The 22,066-nt window shown below is 43.6% G+C and overlaps 3 protein-coding genes across 3 annotated transcripts; 2 read left to right on the forward strand and 1 right to left on the reverse strand.

Moving 5' to 3' along the window:
- Positions 1-235: 235 nt before the first annotated feature.
- Positions 236-4,566, reverse strand: psmb5 (proteasome 20S subunit beta 5). The gene is made up of 3 exons (XM_086129832.1): positions 4,297-4,566; positions 2,996-3,302; positions 236-649 (listed from the first exon to the last, which is right to left on the reverse strand). Exons 1-3 carry the CDS (start codon positions 4,522-4,524, stop codon positions 366-368), a joined length of 819 nt encoding a protein of 272 aa, XP_085985958.1. The 5' UTR covers positions 4,525-4,566; the 3' UTR covers positions 236-365.
- Positions 4,567-6,195: 1,629 nt separating this feature from the next.
- Positions 6,196-10,985, forward strand: prmt5 (protein arginine methyltransferase 5). Its single transcript, XM_086130085.1, has 16 exons — positions 6,196-6,375; positions 6,561-6,679; positions 6,873-6,958; positions 7,100-7,234; positions 7,332-7,444; positions 7,554-7,603; positions 7,706-7,869; positions 8,044-8,205; positions 8,772-8,849; positions 8,969-9,027; positions 9,211-9,333; positions 9,457-9,632; positions 9,844-10,047; positions 10,142-10,252; positions 10,323-10,387; positions 10,479-10,985. Exons 1-16 carry the CDS (start codon positions 6,278-6,280, stop codon positions 10,629-10,631), a joined length of 1,896 nt encoding a protein of 631 aa, XP_085986211.1. The 5' UTR covers positions 6,196-6,277; the 3' UTR covers positions 10,632-10,985.
- Positions 10,986-11,534: 549 nt separating this feature from the next.
- ap1g2 (adaptor related protein complex 1 subunit gamma 2) lies at positions 11,535-22,031 on the forward strand. Its single transcript, XM_086128766.1, has 22 exons — positions 11,535-11,655; positions 12,166-12,368; positions 13,175-13,299; positions 14,034-14,175; positions 14,844-14,940; positions 15,023-15,099; positions 15,378-15,473; positions 15,646-15,726; positions 15,830-15,928; positions 16,039-16,094; positions 17,241-17,354; positions 17,446-17,586; positions 17,938-17,992; positions 18,143-18,265; positions 18,429-18,518; positions 18,611-18,738; positions 18,945-19,049; positions 19,128-19,275; positions 19,698-19,860; positions 20,173-20,324; positions 20,915-21,013; positions 21,131-22,031. The coding sequence occupies exons 2-22, from the start codon at positions 12,168-12,170 to the stop codon at positions 21,224-21,226; spliced, it is 2,388 nt and encodes a 795-aa protein (XP_085984892.1). The 5' UTR covers positions 11,535-11,655; positions 12,166-12,167; the 3' UTR covers positions 21,227-22,031.
- Positions 22,032-22,066: the final 35 nt, after the last annotated feature.

Below are 22,066 nucleotides of genomic sequence, written 5' to 3' on the forward strand. Positions count from 1 at the left end.
GCAAGTGGCCAAAAGGTACCCAACTGTTGAAAAAAAATTGCCATGCAACTCTAAAATAGGAAGGGTTTCATTTCCATCTGGATTTTTCACATCGATAGAAATACGACATACTCCCGCTCCAACAAAACTGAAAATGTTTGAGTCGTCTGCCCTTTTCAGTCCCTCATTTATGTTGGAACTCACTCGTGATCGTCGATTGATGGTTTTAATATAAAAAAAGGGACCCGGTCATAAATGAGTGTTTCATTTAATTTTTTTTATTCATATCAACCCAACAGACATTTCAGATCTTCAATTTTGGATACAGAAAAAAAAATGTGTTTCCAAACCCGTCAGTCCCCACCCTGAGCATTTAACTTGAAAAATTATGCCTGATCTTTGTATCTCTGGTGCAGCTCGAGCACATCATCCTGGGAGACCCTGGTCCAGCCTTCGCTATGGACATGGTACAAGTTGACCTGCCCTCCGCTGTAGGCGTCGCGATACGTGGCCTGGTAGATGGCGCGGCGGCCGAGATCGCAGGCTTCCTCCACGGTCAGATCCTGACGAAAGCCGCTGTCCATCACACCGTAGGCGTAGACCGAGCCGGAGCCCAGCGAAAACAGGTCACCGCAAACTCTGCTCCCGTCTGAGTCGACGTAGTAGAGCCCTGAGGAGAGAGCAGGTTGGTCAGAAAGGTGCTAAAAGGCCTAACCGTCAGCGGATATTTACAGGATAAAGCATCGACAGTTCTAGCTCAAGGGTTAAATTGTTCCGCTTTCACCCGGAATTCTAAGCGTGCCCGTCGCATCCTCCGGTGCTAATCTGAGCAGCTGCAACCTTTCCAAGTGAAGACGAGCTGGCAGACAGAACAGCTGCATCCACTTCAAGTAAAATGAAGCAGACCGCGGAACCTGCTGACGATGCGCGGGCCACGTCGTTTTCCGCACGGGGGGGCCCTGCTCGGGGCTTTATTGATCCCCGCAAACCTGCCAAAAATGAACTATCGACCAGAAATGCAAGCAGCACAGTGAGATGCACCTTCAAGCTGCGGGGAGGGCGAACACTGCAAGCACATCCAGGGGACGTTTGACTCGTGCAGCTTTTCTATTTACCAATATCCATTTTAGTACTAAAGGCGTGGGGACTTCGACGTGCAGCACACTCACGTGAGAGGCATACATACAAAGCATCACATTGTCAACAATCAAAACGTGTGAAATGTATACTGTACTGTATTCTGCCAAATATTCATTAGTATTGCTAAAAAAAACACACAAAAAAACACTTGAAACAAAACATCCACAGATTGCATATTCAGTGCTAAACCAGTGACAGACTATTAGCGCTATGGAGAGCCACTTTTCACGTGGAAAAAGAGCTTACCATTCATTTCATCTGACAAATTGCAGCTTCCTCAGCCTGTCGTTAGCGTGCCTTGATAATCATCCGCTGCCTATGCATGGGGTAAAATTGCCACTCTGACACCTGCCTGTTCCAATTGAAAACTGTGAAGGACTTGTTACAACCGATGGTGCAGGCGGACAGTTAGAATGGCCGCCTCTTGTGTTGAGCACCACACGTGACAGAGGATGAGGAGGCCTACGAACAGCATCAGCGTAGCCCCCCCCCCCAAAAAAAGGGGTGGGGGGCACTTTCCACATTCAATCCCTTCCAAACACCCCTGTGATCTTCACCACGGTACACGCGATACCATGAAGTGTAGCGACAACAGAAATGCAGCTTGACGCATTCATGTTGTTTAGACTCGGAGGCAACGCTAAAAGGTGGAAAGCAGTAGATGGGTAATTCGTAGGCAGATGAGACGATCCTTCCATGCGGATTAGGCAACCTGACAGGAGACTTGTTTCCGCAGATTGCACAGCTGGCTGCATGATTCGGTGACGAGCATCGTGCGGGAGCGGCGAGATTGACACGGCACTCGTCCCTTTCCATCGAGAAATTGCGACGATGTCAGGGAGTGAACAAGTGCATGTTTCAGAGAATCGCAGTACAACCAACCACTCACACTCACTTTTACACCCATGGAGAGTTTATAGCACCCTTCCATTTCACAGTGCTGTTTGTATTATCGTCAGCTAACGGCTTCCTACTTCATCGTGGGTGATATAATTAACATGCCATTTATCTGACCCTTCAATCACTGGCATTCCAAAGCTCCCGTGGCAATTGAACAAATACAAACATCATTATTTTCTCATTTGAATGCATGGGACTTAAACGCATGTCATTTACCTCAGATGGCAAACAACACGCAAATACGAGCTGTGCAAACAGACACCGCTGCTTTCCAAACAAGACTGACATCAATCTCACCCTGCGTTTGTGCGCTTTGATCAACAGTTGTACAGGGCTGGCATTCAACGTCCATTCTGCCTCTCTCACTGGGCAACAGACTCAGCTGTATCGATTTGCCATCATTGTGTCACTTTAGCCGACTCTTTATGTACACCTTCAGTGATGCACAGCCTCACTCCGGTATCAAATGCGGCAGCATTTATCATTTTTAAGTGGTAAACGCTCAAACGGAAAGAACGCGGGTTGTAGTGCCATCTAGTGGGCATCTCTGGCAACTGCATTTGCCATTTCAATCATTGATTCTTCTAAAAGATGTGCGATATAAAAATCCTGTTAAGATTGATTTTATAGTTGTCTGTGATAAAGATCGCTGTTGTACTTGATTGTAATACTGCGCAATCTCAAAAAGACTAACCCTGAAGATGTTGTAATCTTTGGTCGAATTTTTGCCCATACCGTCACATAAAACGTCCTAATTTAGCAAGGCAGTGTGACCAACGCGAGGTAAGAATATAGAATGGAGTCACTTCTGGATTATATTCCAAACGAGATACCAGATTTACCATACTTGTAAAAGTAAAAATTGACGCAGTGTTTTGTTTTCCGTAGAGGTAAAAGATTTACTGGTAGTAAAAAAACACCAAAAAAAACACTTCTATTGAGGGCTGAAAGTTGATGTAGTGTAAAATGCATTTACCTGGACCTCTCTTGTCCCAGCCACAGACCATGGTTGCCATGCTGAGTCCCATGCCCTTGTACTGGTACACCATGTTGGCAAGTAACTTGGATGCCGCCGCCACCGAGATGCGCTCTTTGTTGCGGAGCTCGTAGACGCGGCACTGGCGGGCCAGCATACGCTCCCAGAAACTACAATCTGCTGCTCCTCCAGCCATGGTGCCCAGCAGGAAGGGATTAATCTCAATGACCTTCTTGACTGTCTGCGAGGAGATGTAGGAGCCCGCCGTGGCCCGAGAGTCCACCGCAACAATGACACCATGCTGGAACTGAGATAGCAAGGGAAAGACCGTTTTACTCAGGCAGATTTCAGAAAATTGAGTTGAGTTTCCATTTGCACCGAGCAGAGCTGAGAAAACACAGGCTTGTGAGTGGTTACATGCGCTTTTTGTTTTTTAGTGATAAATGTGTGTTTAAGTAACGTTTTTTGAAAGTTTTTAATTATTTATCATCTACACTCCTTTCCAAGAGCCCTTCTGCAGTGTTTGGCATTCTACGTTAGCGTTAAGATAGCAGACTTTCATAGATACATTCTTAATTGAAGAACTGTGCGAGGCAAGTGCCTTTTCATATCCTCTGTGATGTTTTGCGACGGTCTCGTATTACTAGATTTAAACGTGTATTCTAATAGGTTTATATCAATTTGAAGCTTAACATTACTTTAAAAAAAATCTCAAAATCGTATAATTGTACCAATCGCAGGTAGGTTTGGAGCATGTCCCCTGAAAAAAAAACTGGGGTTCACTGCACTACTTGTTGTGCAAAAGATAGGAAAACCTTTATTTAAAAGCTTTAAAAGCTCCAAGTTTGACATTCTCTTTCCACTACAACCTTTCTTTATATCGGCTGTTGTGCTGTAAATTAAACTGAGCCAATTAGCATTCCTGCGTTAATTTGAACGCTTGTCATACGTCAAGATATGCTGGGTAATAGTAGAAAATTTACTTTCACTTTCACAACATTGAACGTTTATTGTCAATTTAGAGTAACCTCACTGGGCACACCGACTGCAATGTGTATTATTCAAGTATAACACTCGTTATCTGTACAACCCTCGTGAACATGAACGATGACAAAAGCGGTGGTTAGGAGTTTGTAAGCATATGCCAACATGCTAACTGAGAGCGTCGGTTCTACAAAGTTCAGCCTGATGTATCCAACAACAATAGCGTGCGACCAAAACAGACGAATCGTTTGATATAAATTATTAACCCTCGTATATTGTGAAGAATTCCGAGCCAACCACCGGAGTCGATTACTTACTTTGAACGCTAAGGTAGTGGTCCCATGCAGAAACTGTATCTTGCTCTCGACGTCACCATCGTCTACCACAGGACGCATTGGATTTCTGATGGCAAACCTAAAGTTGTCTCCCGATGTACTTTCGAGCCCCACACCACTCAGCCCGGGTCCACAATCGAAAGCAGTCGTTTGACGACTGCCAAAGGAAAAAGCAGCACATTTCTGATTCAACACACTAGCGAGAGCCATCTTTGAAACGACGCGATGAGCAAGCAACTTCCGTGGTTTCTTATTTGCACATTTTTGTGAACGAATAAACCTACACAGCGCCCCCTGTAGTTGCGGGTGTCCAATAAATATCGAAAAACTTGGCAAATTCAGTGGACCAACTTTTCTGCTCAATGGCCACGTTTGAATTTTGAAACGGACATATGCGATGTGTCATTTGTAGGTTATATATTTTTATTTGTAAAAAAAAAAGTGTAAAATTGTTAGCGGGAACAACAATCCAAAAAACGATTCAACTGTACGACTAAAAAAATTTTAATTAACCAGTTTGAGGGGGGAGCAAGTAAATCAATACCACACGTTGTATGGGACTCTTTCATTTAATTCATTTAATTGGCCACCAAATCAGAGAGAGTTTGCTCTATTTTCTGAGCAAAAGAACATTCAGCGCGTCCCACCTTGAAAAATAAATCCCAAGGTTGCTGTTCCATGAGTTAGTGAAAACTGTCTGTAGACCGTCACCAAATGGATAGATGTGGAGACAGTTTGTGAGGGTAATTTGAGGTCAGTGCTGCCATGCAAAAACTCTATAGATGTCCACTTTTCTTTCCGGTGGAATTAGGCTACACCAAAGGTCGTAACAGTTTCAGATCTCGTTTTACCTTCAGTTACAGCGAACTGCTTGTGATGCACAGTGGTGTCCTTGAAGCTACAAAAATATATTATCCAAAGCCAAAAGTGGAGTAGAAATAGATGTATTCCTTGTTCAAAAATGTCTTTCTCGACAGACAGAAAAAAACACTCCTCAGACAAAGATTTAACTGAATCCAGGAAAAATGGAAACACTCATAAACTTGCATATCTCGTATTCCTTTGTTCGGAGAGATGCTGTCATTTGCCATCCAGGACAACTAATCTCGCTGTCTTTTTGCAACTCAACACTCAGACTTAGTCGCAACACTTATAAATGTGATAGCTTGCAGAAAATGTTCATACAATATGGCCATTTCTTTGTTGACGAGAGTAATTTGATCTTGCTTGAAGTGAAAATGATATGAAGTGAAGCCTCTTTCTGCAAACCTTTACACATTTATTTCCCTCACTTTCTGTTTGCTAATGAGATAGTACAGATACAACATGTACAAACTAAGCAGGCTGCTTCTAAAATACGATCTGATGGGTCAAAAAATAAATGAGATGGTGATAACTCTGTCGATGCAAAATGAATTAATATTTTAGTTGCATCTTTTATTATGATTCAGTCATCATTTGGCAAATGTTACGATGTTTTCTTTATAAATTGTATATGGAAACTGCAATCGCTCTAAAAGGTTTTAGATTTTCATTTTCTTTATTTTATTTACCGGTACATGAAGTGAGCAAAGCTTTTGAGAGTGTGCGTGCGTGTGCGTGTGCGTGCGTGCGTGTGCGTGTGCGTGCGTGCGTGTGCGTGTGCGTGCGTGCGTGTGCGTGTGTGCGCGTGTGTGTGTGTGTGTGCAATAAAAGATGTTTGTTTTTACTTTTACTTCAGGAGTTCGATCAGTGCTTCACCTTTTTCCAGTCTTATTTTTTAATAAAAGAATCAGTGCTGTTACATTTTTGTGCCGCGATATTGCACGAGATGTGAAACTGGCAGACTTTCGAAGCCATTTTGACTCCTCCTTCCCTCGACTGACTGTGGCCTATCTCGTCGTGTGTAGATCCAAAATGGCGTCAATTTTCTCCAAACCGGGACCAACGAGGTGGTCCTAGTTCGTACCCTGCATGCCAAGTCATGGCGTCCGTCGGTTCGGGTAGCAGGGTGTCCTGCGGAAGGGATCTAAATTGCGTTCCAGAGGTTGCCGAGACATTAACGGCGGTCGCAAAACTCGGGTAAGAAGAGTGCTGCTTTGTGTTGAACCTAGAGGACGACGCGGAAATTAATGAGTAAATGTCAACGATGGATGCTAAGCTAGCCGGCGAATTATATGCACGTGCCAACCCCAGTGTGGTGCAGTTTGTTGCCAAACGTAATATGTAACTATATGAAATAGTTTGTCTTTGTCTTCGTTTCTCAGGTTTGACTTCGTATGCATGCCCCTGTTCCACCCGAGGTTCAGGAGGGAATTCGAGTTGGAACCCGCAAAATCTCGACCCGGTGCCCAGACGCGGTCTGATCTGCTGCTGTGTGGAAGAGGTTAGAGCGTATTCTCGTGAATGCTGGCCACGGTTTCGTCCGTAAATGTGCACGTCTGTGCAAAAGAACAAGGCATAGACGATTACCCTTTCTTACTATTACTGTACTTTGTCAACTAAAGTCAATAAAAAGTCAAGTTATACACACACACACACACACACACACACACAGTAAATATATGTTTCTATTTTAGATTGGAACACCCTGATTGTTGGGAAGCAGTCTCCATGGATTGACACTGATTCAGAAATTGAGACAATACGCAGAAGCTCAGAAGCTGTAAGTTGGAATGAACAGTCACAGATGTCAATGCTGGAAACGGTCCTTTCATTCATCTCTTCCCATCTTTCCCCTTTTGGGGTTTTGCTGCTTCCTTCTAACGCCGTCCATGTTCATGAATTATTTTGGCTTTGTCTCCAGGCTCTGGCACAGGAATTGCATTTCTCGGCCTACTTGGGTCTGCCTGTCTTCATGATGTCTATGAATGGACCTCATAAAGCAAATCTTGCACGTGTGCTGCTTAACCATATCCAGTCTGGACACCACACCACAAATGTAAGACATGAGACCGCCTGTAGAATAAGAGCACGAGCAAGCCACAGGATTTACCCGATGAATCGCGTAACACCAGCTGCCCACTTTCTGTGATTAGTTCTGGATTCGAGTCCCACTGATGGCTCCAGAAGACATGCGGGAAGACCTGATTGAGAATGAGCCAGTCACATGTATTGATGAGACAACTATAGATGAGAAGACCTGGAACTGGTCGGTTTAAAGCGACTACATGCCATGAATCTGCTGTTTTATGTTAGATTTTTTTTTTTTACCTGAATCATTAGTTCCTTGAAAAATCTATTCTTATCTGTACATTTAGGTGGCACTCATTTAGGACCCTTTGTGATTACAACAAGAGGGTCTATCTTGGTAAGAACATCATGCCACGATGTGACTGTTTGAGGTCATTCCAGTTTGTTCTGATAGAAAAATGAACTTTTAATCAACGTTTCCTGTTTTGTACTCCTAAAGCCATTGAAGTTGGAGCAGACATGCCCTCAGAAACTGTGATTGATAAGTGGCTTGGGGAACCAATCAAAGCAGCCATACTTCCCACCAGCATCTTCCTAACCAATAAGAAGGGATTTCCTGTTTTATCGAAAGCACACCAACGATTAATTGTCCGTCTTTTCAAGGTAGGGAAAAGTTAGTTGATGTATTTATGAAATGGAATTTTCCAACATTATGGCTGTATAAACACAAAATTATGACTTTGTTTTAACCTCTGGCATCCCAGAGCAAAACGGTGTGCAATTTGACTTAAAGGCTTCTCAAGTGTAGTTTTAATAAAAATGTGTGTTCTTTCACAGTTGGAGGCACAATTCATCTTCACGGGTACGAGTCGCCACACCGAGAAAGACTTTCGTTCATACCTGCAGTACCTGGAATACCTCAGCCAGAACCGGCCTGCACCCAATTCCTATGAGCTCTTTGCCAAGGGTTATGAAGACTACCTTCAGTCTCCCCTACAGGTACAGAGGTTTTTTCCGACAGATTCTGTCATACTTGTTTTGTGTTGAGAGGGAAGAAATTTCATCTGTGCTGTATGTTACACATACGTACAGCACATTTGACAATAAAGTTGTATTCAATTCAATACTTTTATGTGTTTGTAACAGTCGAATTTTCAGAGATTCAACTTGTTCACAAGCATTTGCGTTGCTTTCATACAGTGATGTCACCCAAGAGTCCAAATGATGTTTTTATGATTTTATGTCCTGTTTTTATATAATATCTCGTTTACTAATTTTTACATTGTATTTTCTTATTGTCTGTACAGTGTCCTTGGGTGGCATGAAAGGCGCTTTTAAATAAAATGCATTATTATTATTATTATTAAATGATGCCATCCTGGCCATCGTTATTTTTTTTTCATTGATTTAACTCTCCCACCTTAACGATCATTTGGCCCCCAAAAATGTCAAAACTTGTTGACAGCAATCGACGCTCCTATTTAGAATTCCCGTAGACAGCAACTGCTACACTTGTGCAAACTAAACTTTTCCTTCCTTCATTCACATTTTCCTCTTTCATTTAGCCTCTCATGGATAACTTGGAGTCGCAGACATATGAAGTCTTTGAGAAGGATCCTATTAAATATTCACAGTACCAACAGGTAAGATCCACGCTGCTAAGTGATGTCATGACATGTCTTTTTTTTGTTTGTTGTTGTTGTATAGTATAACCTCAAAGCTAAAGCTTCTTATCTAAATAGCTGTTGTCTTGTGTCTTCAGGCAGTGTACAAATGCCTTCTTGATCGAGTCCCAGAGGAACAGAAAGACACCAATGTTCAGTGAGTTGCATCACGAAAGCAAATGTTTTATTTAAAAGTCAAATACTTTATAATGTAATTTTATGTTCAATTTGCCTTTAACTGTTGCTGACTTTTGAAGAGTGCATATTCTCTTAAAAAGAAAAACTAACTTGTGATGACAGTTAAAAAATGGGGTGAATTATTTGCTACTCTTCCCCACAGAGTGTTGATGGTGTTGGGGGCAGGCAGGGGTCCCCTGGTCAATGCATCTCTGCGTGCTGCCAAACAAGCAGACCGGAAGCTGAAAGTGTACGCTGTTGAAAAAAATCCCAACGCTGTCATCACGTGAGTGACCCCTACAAGGACATGCTCATGCTCGACTTGTCTGTCAAAGATATTGAATGATAATATTTTTTGTCCTGAGCCATAACACCTGTTTGTATGAATTGCATCTTACGTTTTCCGCAGGCTGGAAAACTGGCGTTTTGAGGAGTGGGGGGATCAGGTGACGGTGGTGTCATCTGACATGCGAGACTGGACCTCGCCTGAGAAGGCTGACATTATTGTGAGCGAGCTGCTTGGATCCTTTGGCGACAATGAGCTTTCCCCGGAGTGCTTGGATGGAGCGCAGCACTTTCTCAAAGGTGCTTCCTTGCAGTCATCTGTTTTCTCTTGACGAGCCCGGTTTGATGCAGTATCCGTCACTTACACCCATCATTAGGCGCACCTGCATTCTGAAGCACAAATCAGTCGGTGAATCTGAGTGTCACCAAAATTGCTATTGCTTCGTTTTCTTCCCTTTCGTTCCATCTGAAATGAGCTTCTTTTTACTCGTCTCGCATCTCATCATGCCAGACGATGGCGTGAGCATCCCTTGCTCCTACACCTCCTTCCTGGCGCCGCTGTCCTCCTCCAAGCTGTATAACGAAGTCCGAGGCTGCAGGGAACGCGACAAGGACCCTGAGTGCCATTTCGAAATGCCATATGTCGTACGCCTCCACAACTTCCACCAGCTTGCTGACCCCAAACCATGCTTCACCTTCACACACCCCACAAAAGGTAGACAAAACACCAACCGATTTTGTCCCACTTCATGTCATGTAATATACCTGTATTTTAAGGCACTGACCATGTTGGCTTTTTCTGCCTCTAGATATGAACAATAATCGTTACCAGTGCCTCAAATTCTCAGTGGGGTGTAACTCTGTACTCCATGGCTTTGCTGGGTACTTTGAGACCACGCTCTACAAAGATGTCACACTCAGTAAGTAGACTTCAAAAAGTAAGATCACATGTTATAGTGAGGTCATAATGCAAACCTTTGTGCTTTAAAGGTATAAAACCTGATACACATTCACCTGGAATGTTTTCATGGTTCCCCATTCTGTTCCCCCTCAAAGTAAGTACTTTTGTTAAGTTGAAATATTAAACTCATAGATGTTATAAACAAAAATAAATCCATGAATAAATCCATGCGCTTCCTCGAACAGCAACCCATGTCCATATCGCGTGATGATGATGTCACGGTGCGATTCTGGCGCTGCAACAATGGGAAGAAAGTGTGGTACGAATGGGCTGTGACAGAGCCAGCGTGCTCTGCAATCCACAACCCCGCTGGACGCTCCTACACAATCGGGCTGTAAACACCCACATTATCCATACATAACTCCCTATGTCTTTTTTTGTTGTTTGTTTGTTTTTTTAGTAACATTTGTGGCAGTTGTGCCTCATCAGTTATACCAGAAGTCCGATTATCCTAACACAATATAAAAAAAATAAAATAAATGTCCAGTGTACTTGTTTTGTTCATTTTTCAATAGAGCTGACAAGCACCGCAAACATTAAATTCAGCACAAAGTATGCCTTATTGAAGACATTCCATAAAGATATGGATGAAAGACCTGTCTACTCAACTGAAGAATATTGGACTCCTATTAGATTACATATGTTCCCCCATTGTTCTGTATTTGTATGCTCAATAAAGACATTGTAATGTTCTTTTTTTAAACTTGTTTTTAAATACATGTGAAGGTTTTTTCCACTCATTTATGACTGTTGGACTGTAACAATATTAAGCACTAAAAAAAAAAAAATCTGAAAATGTCCACCCCACTTATAACTGCTGTATTAAAGTGTGATGACATGGCCAAGGAACATTTTGAGGGGTTTGGTCAAACTTTGATAGTAACCCTGTTATGAGCAAATTAATCCAATGCAGAATTGTATGATGGACCAGTCCAGCTCTGGGCAATTTCTAATCCACCTGCTTGAACGGGAGACATGCAGCGTGGAATTGCGGAAGTCATGGGAAAAGCTTTTGAGGTTGCGGTAGTTGGCATTAATTCGGAAAAGGGATATATTGTATTCAAAATAAAAGTTTTCATTTATAACGTTGTTTCGATCATGTTTTGATTCTGTAAAGTGGGTAGTTCGACTTTGATCATTATTACACATGTTCTTATGTGAAGTCATTGATACCTATCAAACATGAAAGGATAAAGCACCGCTTTTATTTAAAATCGACGTTTATTTTGAAAAACGTTACAAGGAAATGGCCCCGAACAAATATTCGCGATAGTCATTCACGAGGACTGGTGTCAAGCAGGCAGACTACGGATGTGTATGATGGTGTTTTGGTCGTAAGCCGTTAAATCTACGCATTGTTAAGTATGTTATTTATAATTCCAGCAATAGCTTTCCACACAAGTCTACTGTCATGCTAATTTGTCCAGCGCTTTACCTTGACACCATCTCCCACGGTTAGCTTGGTGCTATCTAAAGGTTAGCCCCCGGGTACTGTACACCACCTGAGTCACCTGTATTATTAAAATAACTTTTTGTGCTAACATCAAAATGTTGATGTGTCTTTTCCCCACATTGAAAAGTGACGCAATACGCCGGAAGTGATACTAACTTAAATACATCTACAAATGTATTGCGTCCAATCAGCATATTGAGCACGAGACTAAATTGTCTTTAAAAGGGGCCGATATACTGTGTTCTATTTGAATGCAACGTTTAAGTTGGTATAAAAGAGTCCCACGTTGTTATGACTCTTAGATGGAAGGTTTCAGACTCAGAGGTCAACTGACTCCATTCTAGCTCTTGTTAATGTATTTTTTCTATTGCTCACTTTCTCTCTCTCACGCTCACACTCACACACATGCACGCGCACAGCCATGTCTCCATCAATTCCACTGCAGGAGATGATCCGGGCCATTAGGTCAGCCAGGACTCAGTGCGAAGAGCGGGGTGTCATCCAGAGGGAATGCGCTGCCATCCGGGCACAATTCAGACAATCTGACAACGACGGTCGGTCTCACAACCTTGCCAAGCTTCTCTATGTGCACATGCTTGGCTACCCCGCACATTTTGGTCAGGTGAGAGAATCTGGGATTTCAGTGCGATGAGAAACTATCATGTCAGGTGCATCTGAGTAGCTTCGCCGTGGAAAACTAAAAAAGAATGAACCAAGAGGAATACGTCGCATGTCTGTCAAGCCATACAGGAGATGTAAGATTGCATTACTTACCCTCGTTTATCTTGGGTGTTACGTTCCAAAAGCAACCCGTGATAAGTGAAATCTGTGAAGTACTCATCTTTATTTTTTACAATCATTACGTATATAGTACAATACTGTATTGAATTAAACCAAAGATTGAACCTTTTTTCAGGCTCAAGAATGAATGTCTCCCAAAGTAAAAGCCGATGTTTGCAAATTAAATTTTGATTAACAACAAAAGATAATCAGTCTGCTTTCTTGCAGGACTACTGAAATCGGAGCGTAATTACTGTTGAGCATCTGAAACCAGAGGATGCGGAAGATTTTAAGTTCAACAGTGACTCAAAATGATTACTTGTTGATTCATTTGATCATTGATTAGTTGTCAGTTAATCGATTTAATTCTGACACCTCCCCATGATTCACTTTTACATAATATGTCCCCTTTCGTCATTTGATTGATATCAATCATCAGTGTTGAATCCCCGTGGGCTCTGCATTGTACAACTCGTATAAAGGAAGACCCATTAAGTGGGCCACCGAGTCCACCCTGGTTCTTGCTTGGCTGTTTTGGAGCTATACCTGATTTACACTTGGACTGTGCAAAGAGATGAGAATTCTCCTTGAGGTACTTTTTTTCCTCATCTACTCCGCATTGAGCGCAGTTGTGATGCTCTCCGTTAGATGGAGTGTGTTCGGATGATCGCCAGCCCTCGATACAGTGAAAAGCGTGTCGGATACCTTGGGGCCATGATGCTGCTGGATGAGAAGCAGGATGCCAGTTTACTCATCACCAATTCCATAAAAAAGTAAGGAGCCCGATCCAAAACACATTGAGCGTCTGAAAAATAACTCGACGACATCCACGTAGTGGTTTGCAATTCATTTCTTAGGCGTAGCTGTCAAATGAGATTAAATTGAAAGGCTACGATTGTGATGGAATCCGTCTCAAAGCTGAATATTATTTTTGTAAAATATTAGCATTAGATTGTGTATATGTGGCGGCCCGGTAGTCCAGTGGTTAGCACGTCGACTTCACAGTACAGAGGTACCGGGTTCAATTCCAGCTCCGGCCTCCCTGTGTGGAGTTTGCATGTTCTCCCCGGGCCTGCGTGGGTTTTCTTCGGGTGCTCCGGTTTCCTCCCACGTTCCAAAAACATGCATGGCAGGCTGATTGAACACGCTAAATTGTCCCTAGGCGTGAGTGTGAGTGCGCATGGTTGTTCGTCTCTGTGTGCCCTGCGATTGGCTGGCAACCGGTTCAGGGTGTCCCCCGCCTACTGCCCGAAGACGGCTGGGATAGGCTCCAGCACCCCCCCGCGACCCTGGTGAGGATCAAGCGGTTCGGAAAATGAATGAATGAATGTGTATATGTGTGACTGCTGAATGACATGAAACTTTTTAAGCAAATGTACCCCGGAGTTATTCCGGGAGAAAAAGGTTGGCGCAATTTATATAAGGAGTAGAAATGAGAAATGACAAAATTTTGAGAACTTCCTTCATCATATAATACAGCAGTCTTGTGCGTGTGCTTACCTTTCAGTGACCTGTCTCACAGCAGCCAGTACGTTCAGTCACTGGCTCTGTGCACACTCGCCTGTATTGGCTCCGCTGAGATGTGCAAAGATCTTGCCCCTGAGATTGACAGGCTGCTTCGGGCATCCAATTCTTACATTAAGAAGAAGGTAAAGGTGTGCTCATTATGTAGGCGACTAGCAAAAAGCTATTTTTAGTCACTAAGAAGCAAGAAACTCAGCAAAAGGTCATTCAAAACGCGTTGGGGAACTCAAGTTCGCTAAGTTTGTCTCCCTGGGGTATCCGTACCAGAAAGATGGCTGCGAAAAATGACAGCCTCATGTAAGGTGAGGCCCGACCTATGTAATGGAATTAGCGATTGCCAGGCTTACGATTCTGTTTAAAGAAAATAAATTTTAAAAAAGTACGTTGTTGCGATAGAACATATTTTTGGAATATTATTGAAATTAATAGTGTTTTCTTTTTTAAATTAATGAACCTTGATAAATCTAAACATTTCTACACACTGTCCCCTGTGTGGAGAAGAAAACAAAAACGGTGATCTGATCATGCTGGTTTGTGCTGTCCCGCCTTTGTTTGGCATCCTTATTTTTGTAAGAATTGCTTGATTGCCAACCTTTTCCTGGGATCCACTGGAATGAACGTGATAGCCATCTGTTCAGTTGAGAAAGATGAAAAATGTGCTCTTTATTGTGAGGCACTCGATGACACGCGCCAAGTAATGTTCTTTCGGAAATAAACTTCATTTGGATGAAACAAGCAGTTTGATGGTGATTTTTGAAATATTGCTCCTGATGCTCTTGTTCTGTTTCCCCAGGCCGCATTGTGTGCCATCCACATTGTTAGAAAGGTTCCAGATCTCGGGGAGCTCTTTATTCCGACAGCTCGCTCTCTCCTGGCAGAGAAGCACCACGGTCAGTTGACCTTTGATGCTCGTCCGAGACAAACACGTACCGGATTCTTTTCGTTCAAGGCGTCGGCTCTGCTTGTCTCAAGGTGTGCTCCATGGTGCTGTCGTGCTCATCACTGTGCTGTGTGAGTGTAATCCAGAGACCCTGGAGCGCTTCAGAAAGGTACAAAGATGACAAACAAGCCCACGCACCCATGCGCACGCGCACACACTTTGGGGCTTATAACGCAGAGTAAGTTCACTCAAAGGTACGAACCAAAACCCATTCAAGATTCATCAGACCTTGGCAACCGAGTATTTGCCTACTGGCCTACGCCACTCTGCATTCCTCCTGCTTGTGTAGTGAAATGCTGTGAAAACTTCTTCAGGGTTCTGCTTCAGGCCCTTGACTGTTTGAGTTCAGCATGTCGACTTAAGACGGTGTCTGTGTGTGTGTTGCAGGCCGTTCCAGATCTGGTTCGCATTATGAAAAGCTTGATAACTTCCGGTTACTCTCCAGAGCATGACGTGGCGGGGATCAGTGATCCTTTCCTACAGGTTTGTCTCCACTCTAATGCAAAGAAATGATCGTGGGCGGCTCACACCCGCCCGCCTGTTCATTGCCACCATTTCCTGCTAGCTACCATTTCCTGCCTCGCAATAATAGATAAAATGTTAAACGCAAGCAAACCCCTGCCATTTTACAAACACGCACGCCTTCCATCCGCAGGTCCGCATCCTGAGACTGCTGAGAATCCTCGGGCGCAACAACGAGGCGTCAAGCGACACCATGAATGATCTGCTAGCTCAGGTTTCATTCATGCTCGCAGCGCATGCATCTTTGCCTCGACGCTAGCTGTTGAACTTCATTGTTTACAACCAGTAACCTCTCGGATGATTTGGTGTGTGCACAGGTAGCTACCAACACAGATAGCACAAAAACTGTGGGCAATGCTGTTCTGTATGAGACCGTTCTCACCGTGCTGGACATCAAGTCAGAAAGTGGCCTCAGGGTGAGCGACACTTTCCCGTGGGGGTGCACCGCCTCCGCAATACTTCGTAGTTACTCTCATTAAATATGGTTCCTATGGTGAAATGTATTGATGAATGCCCAATTCCGCAGATCCTGGCTGTGAACATCCTTGGCCGCTTCCTCCTGAATAACGACAGGAACATTCGGTCAGTGCAGCCTGACGGCGTCGGGCCTGAAATTCCCGTTCCTTCATCTCATCTCTTCCCCCTATCCTCTGCTCCTTCTGTTCATTTTCGTTCCTCAAGGCCACTGGCAACTTCTTGACAGGTTTTCATCAGTCTGAGCTATCTCATCGCCTCGCCCCAGTACATTATCAGTTTGGAGCCACGCGAGAAGGTCACTTTCTATCTGCTAGGCAGGGTGAAGGCTCATCAATTGTTCCTCTGGCCTTTGCTCATGTAATATATTTCCCAGCGCTTATCTTTAAGGGACATGAGCTCCCTTGACGGGGTCATCTGCTTCTTACCTGCGGGGGACTTTATTGCTTAGTGATGACATTGGGACAGTTTTTGTGTTGTTTTGTTTTTAGCACGAGAGCGACAGCCCAGGTGATAAGGCGTCAAGTTTGGGGATTGATGTTGTTTTATCAGAACGAAAGAAAATAGATAAATACTTTTTGATCCACATCGCAAATTCAGAAGATTACTCATATTATTTGTAATTTATTTATTTATTTATTATTCTCTAAATATTGACCTAAGATCTGGACAGAATAATTTTCGCAAGGTTTTGTCAGGGTTGTGCTGAAAATGACTTGTATTCAATATTACTTGTTCCACATATTGTGCTTTTTGCTCCCCCCCCAAAAGAAAATCTCAAATTGATCCAACATTACCTTCATTCTTTTGTTGCTAAACTATCAATATGCAATTGTGCAGAATTGGTTGACCAAGAAAAAACAAAACAAAACCCCTTTTTCAATCAGAATAATTGCAATTGTCCTCGTTTGCATCACGGATGGGCTGAAACTGATCCCAGCAGACTTTGGGAAAGTTTAAAGTCTTAAATTAAGCTAACGTGCATGTTTTAGGATTAACTCCAAGTTAACTCCACACAAGAAGCTGAGAGTCTAACCCTGAACCTCAGTACTCCACGGCAGCCGTTCAAGCTGCTTCTTCCACCGCTGTGCTGCCTTAAATTGAAAAATGTTTCTCTCAATGACATCTTAAATATTATTTTCTGTTTAATGGCGTCATTGACTTTATATCTATTTCCTCCATTCTGTGGCATTCAGCAAAAATAGGCACAAATGTGATTTTTCATCTTAATTTTGTTGTTTTGTGTTTGTCCAGATACATTGCCATGACCTCCCTACAAAGAATTGTTGGGACAGATCACATTGCTGTGCAGCGTCACAGAGGAACCATCGTGGACTGCTTGAAGGACCCGGATGCTTCCGTCAAACGGTCACTTTCCACCCGCACATCTGTTTCTTTTTCTCTTGAAAAGAACCGGATTCAAACGTGGGCTCATGTGCAAAACTGTTCATTTGTTCAGCCGCGCGTTAGACCTCTCCTTAGCGTTGGTGTCCGCCAGCAACATCCGCTCCATGATGAAAGAGCTGCTTGTGTTCCTCTCCTGCTGCCCTCCTGAACTCAGAGCTGAAGCTACCAGCGGTATATTCCATGCCGCAGAGAGGTGAGAGAATTATGCATGCGTTACATGCTCGTGCTATTTAAGCAGGCATCCAAATACTCACCAAGGCATGTGATTCATGAGCGCTCTCTTCACGCCAAGCAGGGATTGCTTGACTCCCATTGTGTGGCACACGCCTCACCGTCTGACATTTTCTAATCTCAAAGACACGACTGCTTGGTATGCGTCACTGGCAGTTTGACAATCTCGCCATGCTATCACTCTGTCACTTCTGTGTGTGTGTGTGTGCGTGTGCGTGTGTGTGCGTGTGCGTCCATGGCTATGAAGACACAGACGGATTCCTCAGTGTGTTTCGGACCTGCTCTAAAGTGCCGTTGTTTGTGTCTGTGTCAGGTACGCACCCTCCCAGCGCTGGCACATTGACACCATCCTGCATGTCCTCACCACGGTAAATACTGACATGACGTCACACATGTGTTTGCAGCGCAGGTCTTATTTTTTTGTGCGCTGGAGAGTCAAATGTAGAGCAAGTTTAATTCATGTGTATGAAATCGTGCGTTGATGCGCTCCTATTTGTTACGCGTTCCTAAACTGCCAGGCTGGAGGTGATGTAAGAGACGAAACCGTCCCCAACCTGATCCTGCTTATCACCAACGCTTCTGAGCTTCACTGTTACACCGTCCACAAGCTTTACCGAGCGCTGCTCACTGACATCTCTCAGGTGTGTGTTTCTGCAGTCTTTTTTTTTTTTTTCCTAGTCATCAAGCGACCAGTGATTGGTTACAGTCATTGGTTATTGGCCACTATCTCTATATTGCATACAGACATCTTGCACCTTTTGTTGAACCACGATCGTGTGTCTACGTTTTTATGGATGTCTGCAGCAACCGCTGGTTCAGGTGGCCTGCTGGTGCGTTGGAGAGTATGGGGACCTGCTACTCAGAGGAGAATGTCAGGAGATGAAGCCCATTGAGGTCACTGGAGCACACGGTTTTATTTTTCCTCCCTTTTATTTAAATGGAAACCCCTTTTTTTTTTAAAGTTCACTTTTAATTATTGCAATTAGGTGACTGCAGACAGCGTACTGGATGCCTTGGAAACAGTTCTCCAGTCTCACATGTCCACCCCGACGACAAGGGGCTTTGCTCTCACCGCCACCATGAAACTGAGCACCCGTATCAATGACAACGTTGAGTAAGACACACTTAATTATTCCATGCTGTCCCAACAACGTGAACACAACTGTCTGTTTTTTAAATCATTTACTTTCACTGGTAGTGTAATTGAGTCACATTACAGATTAAAATATTTCCATTCAAATTGAGAAAACCCTAATGAACACTGTAACTCCATTTCAATTCTTTAAAGGTTTTTTGGGTTTGTTTGTTTTTTGTTTTTAGTCGAATCAGAAGCATTGTAAGCATTTACGGCAGCTGTATCGACGTGGAGCTCCAGCAGAGGGCAGTGGAATACAATGCGCTCTTCAAAAAATATGACCACATGAGGTTTGTGAAGATTTTAATGTGGGTGGGGGGGTAGAGTTTTCCTTGAAGTGTTGAAACTTTCACTGAGATTTTCTACAGGGCAGCAGTGCTGGAGAGAATGCCTGTGATTGAGAGGAACTCTCCGGGCCATCGCAATGGGGACTCGATGGGGGAGGTCATCACAGAGGTGGAGGTGGACAAGGCAAAGTGGAGAGAGCCCCCGCTGCCACAACCGCCAGCTAACCAGGTGACATTCGGACGCTTTCAGAGCACGTGATACCAATGCACTTCTCATTCTGAAGATTATGAGCGCACCGGAGAAGCGCGAGTTGTCTGTACGAGCTGTGAGTTTGTGCTTATTGAGCAAAACAACATGAATGGCGTTTAATTACGGAAAGCATCTCTCCTGAAAACTAATCTCAATGAAACTCAGCTAACCAGTTGGTATGTCATGTTTTGCCTTGTGTGAGATCACTTGGTAAGTCAGAACTTGTGTATTTCGTTTGGCAACATGGCTGCCTTTGTTTTGTATCAGCCTGTTTTCATGTGCATATCTGTAAAACAAACACAGTTTCGTCTCATGTCATATTTTATATTCTTGTGAACGTGCGTTTGGAATTAGTCATGACGCATGGAGTTTTTCTGTCCTCGTCTTTGTCTTTTCTGAAGGTATGTGATCTTTTGGACCTGCTCGGGGACTCCGAGGAATCCGTTCAGGCCGGTCCGGCTCAGGGCAGCACCGTAACCGTCCAGTCCACAAACACAGCCAAGCCTGCTGGAGAGGACCTTCTGGATCTGTTGGGAGGCTTTGAGCCCACCCCCCTGGCGCCAGGTTTGAGTCCAACACACGCTCGGGCTTTCCAGGTCTCCGACACCAACAAAGGAAGAAAATAATTCTTAAAACATGAGTTGAATCCTGCCTGGGTGTGTTGGAATTTTAAAGGCACCTGGACAGTATTCAGAATGCATGCTATTCATATAATGGCGCCGTAGTTGATGATGAGGTGCTTTTTGGAACCGTCTGGATGGTTGAGTCTCAGTTTTGCCATTCAATGTGTTTTGATGAGGTGCCAGATTAAAATTGTGCGCAAATAGTCGCAATATATGTGGCGCAAGGTGTCATGTTTTTGCTTTTGCTTGACAGCGCCTGCAGTGACAGTGTACGAGAAGAACGGTGTCACTTTGACACTCGGCTGTGAGAAACACTCCGACTCCGGCGTGACGGTAACCCTGAAAGGCTCCAACTCCTCTGAATCAGACGTCACGAGCTTTGCACTCCAAGCAGCTGTGCCAAAGGTTTGTTGCCTTTTCGTCAGATTTGCGATCACGCATGACAATTGTGATATGTCAGAGTGCTAATTGAAATGAACGTAATATTATTTTGGTTCATTTCACCCAGAGTTGAGTACTGTCAAAATGATGGGCAAACGGTTGCTTCATGGAGTTGCAAACATTTGGTGGCTTTGTGAAACCCCTTTTGAGCGTTTTTTTGAAAACCATTCGATTCATTCTTTGTCTTCACTAGTAAGACAGATCAGCGCACCAAGTAGCAAAGCTTCATTTGGCGTACGAGGAGGACAACTATATTAGTTGCACGGCAAAGCTGTGTGCTAGTTGGCATCGGCGTACCACTCGCGCACGTTGAATTTTCTGAGAACCCGAAACGACTTTAATATTCATTCACGCTAGTTCCCGACTCCCGTTTTGCTGGCAGACTGGCGGAAAACTTTAAACACTGACGGAATAAGCGCAGATGGAAGCGGTTTTCGGCCGTTACCCGAAAAGCAAAGACAACCTTCGACAAATCGTCTTTTGCTCCATCCACACGACATGAGCGATATCAACCCGCGTTTTGTGTCCGCATGTGTAAATTTGACTATTTTCAGAGTGTCCAATTGCACATGAAGGCCCCCAGCGGAGACACTCTTCCTGCAGGAGGTTTAGCTCATGTGACCCAGTTGGTACTTCTCGACAATCCAAGCAAGGTGAGACACACGGCCGGCTCCCCGGCATCGGCTTTCCCCATTCTAATAGTCGATTTTCTCAAGCTCAACCATGGAGGAAATATGTCAGGCAAGTGTCATCTCACCCATTCCCTCCAGGTCAACCTTAAAATGAGGATTCGGATATCTTACTCAAGTGGAGGATCTTCCATTCAGGACACAGTTCAGATTGATTCCTTTCCTGGGCTTTCCTGATTGGCGCCTGTCAGTCAACCATCAGACCTGTACACTACCATTCCTCACATTCCTGATTTGGTTGAAATTTGATCGAGAGCACGACCTCATCACCGATTTGATATTGCACTCTCCACTTTGGAATACTGAGAAACAATCCAAAGTGTTGGTGTTTTCCAATGTCAACTGGCTATAAAATGTTACCCTCGGTGTACTGTTCAGGGTTTTTACCAAGACTGACGTTGATTTTACCTTCAACGTGATTTTGTTTTTTGTTTCTTTTACTTAAAGATGTCGAATGTCTTGTAGCACTCCATTTGCACTCACTCCATATCGCTCTTAAATGAAATGGTAAACACTAAACTACTCCCAGATGAAATGTCACCATACCACCGTATTGACAAGAAACTCCCAGCTCCTATCTTCTCCTGTGCCTTTCATTCTATTTGTGCTCCCAGTTTTTTTCTATTTTGTAATCATTTCATGACAGTACAATCGGAAATTCAATTACTTTATCAATCATGCAAAACCTTTGAACAATAGCCCTTTGTTGATTATTTACACACATTTTCAATACGTTTTAAGCGACCGTATTGTATAAACTGTTAACATATTTTGTTTTAAAGATCAACGCACATCTCTTTTTGAAAGAAAAGAGGGCTAGAGTACGTTCGGTAGTCCTTAAAGTTCTGGAAATCCTGAATGTCTGTAGTGGTGTTATAAATAATTATTCATACTGTTGCAGATCTAAAAACTATTTCAAGTGTTTGGATTCACACTCATCATTTTCTAATAAAGACGGGTCGGTGTCAGCACCCTAAGCAGCGATGCGTATTGGTGTTCTACACTTATTTGACCAGT

This window comes from Hippocampus guttulatus, chromosome 14 (assembly GCF_054856545.1).
Source record: "Hippocampus guttulatus isolate MCC_2025c chromosome 14, RoL_Hgut_1.0, whole genome shotgun sequence".
NCBI classification, from domain to species: domain Eukaryota; kingdom Metazoa; phylum Chordata; class Actinopteri; order Syngnathiformes; family Syngnathidae; genus Hippocampus; species Hippocampus guttulatus.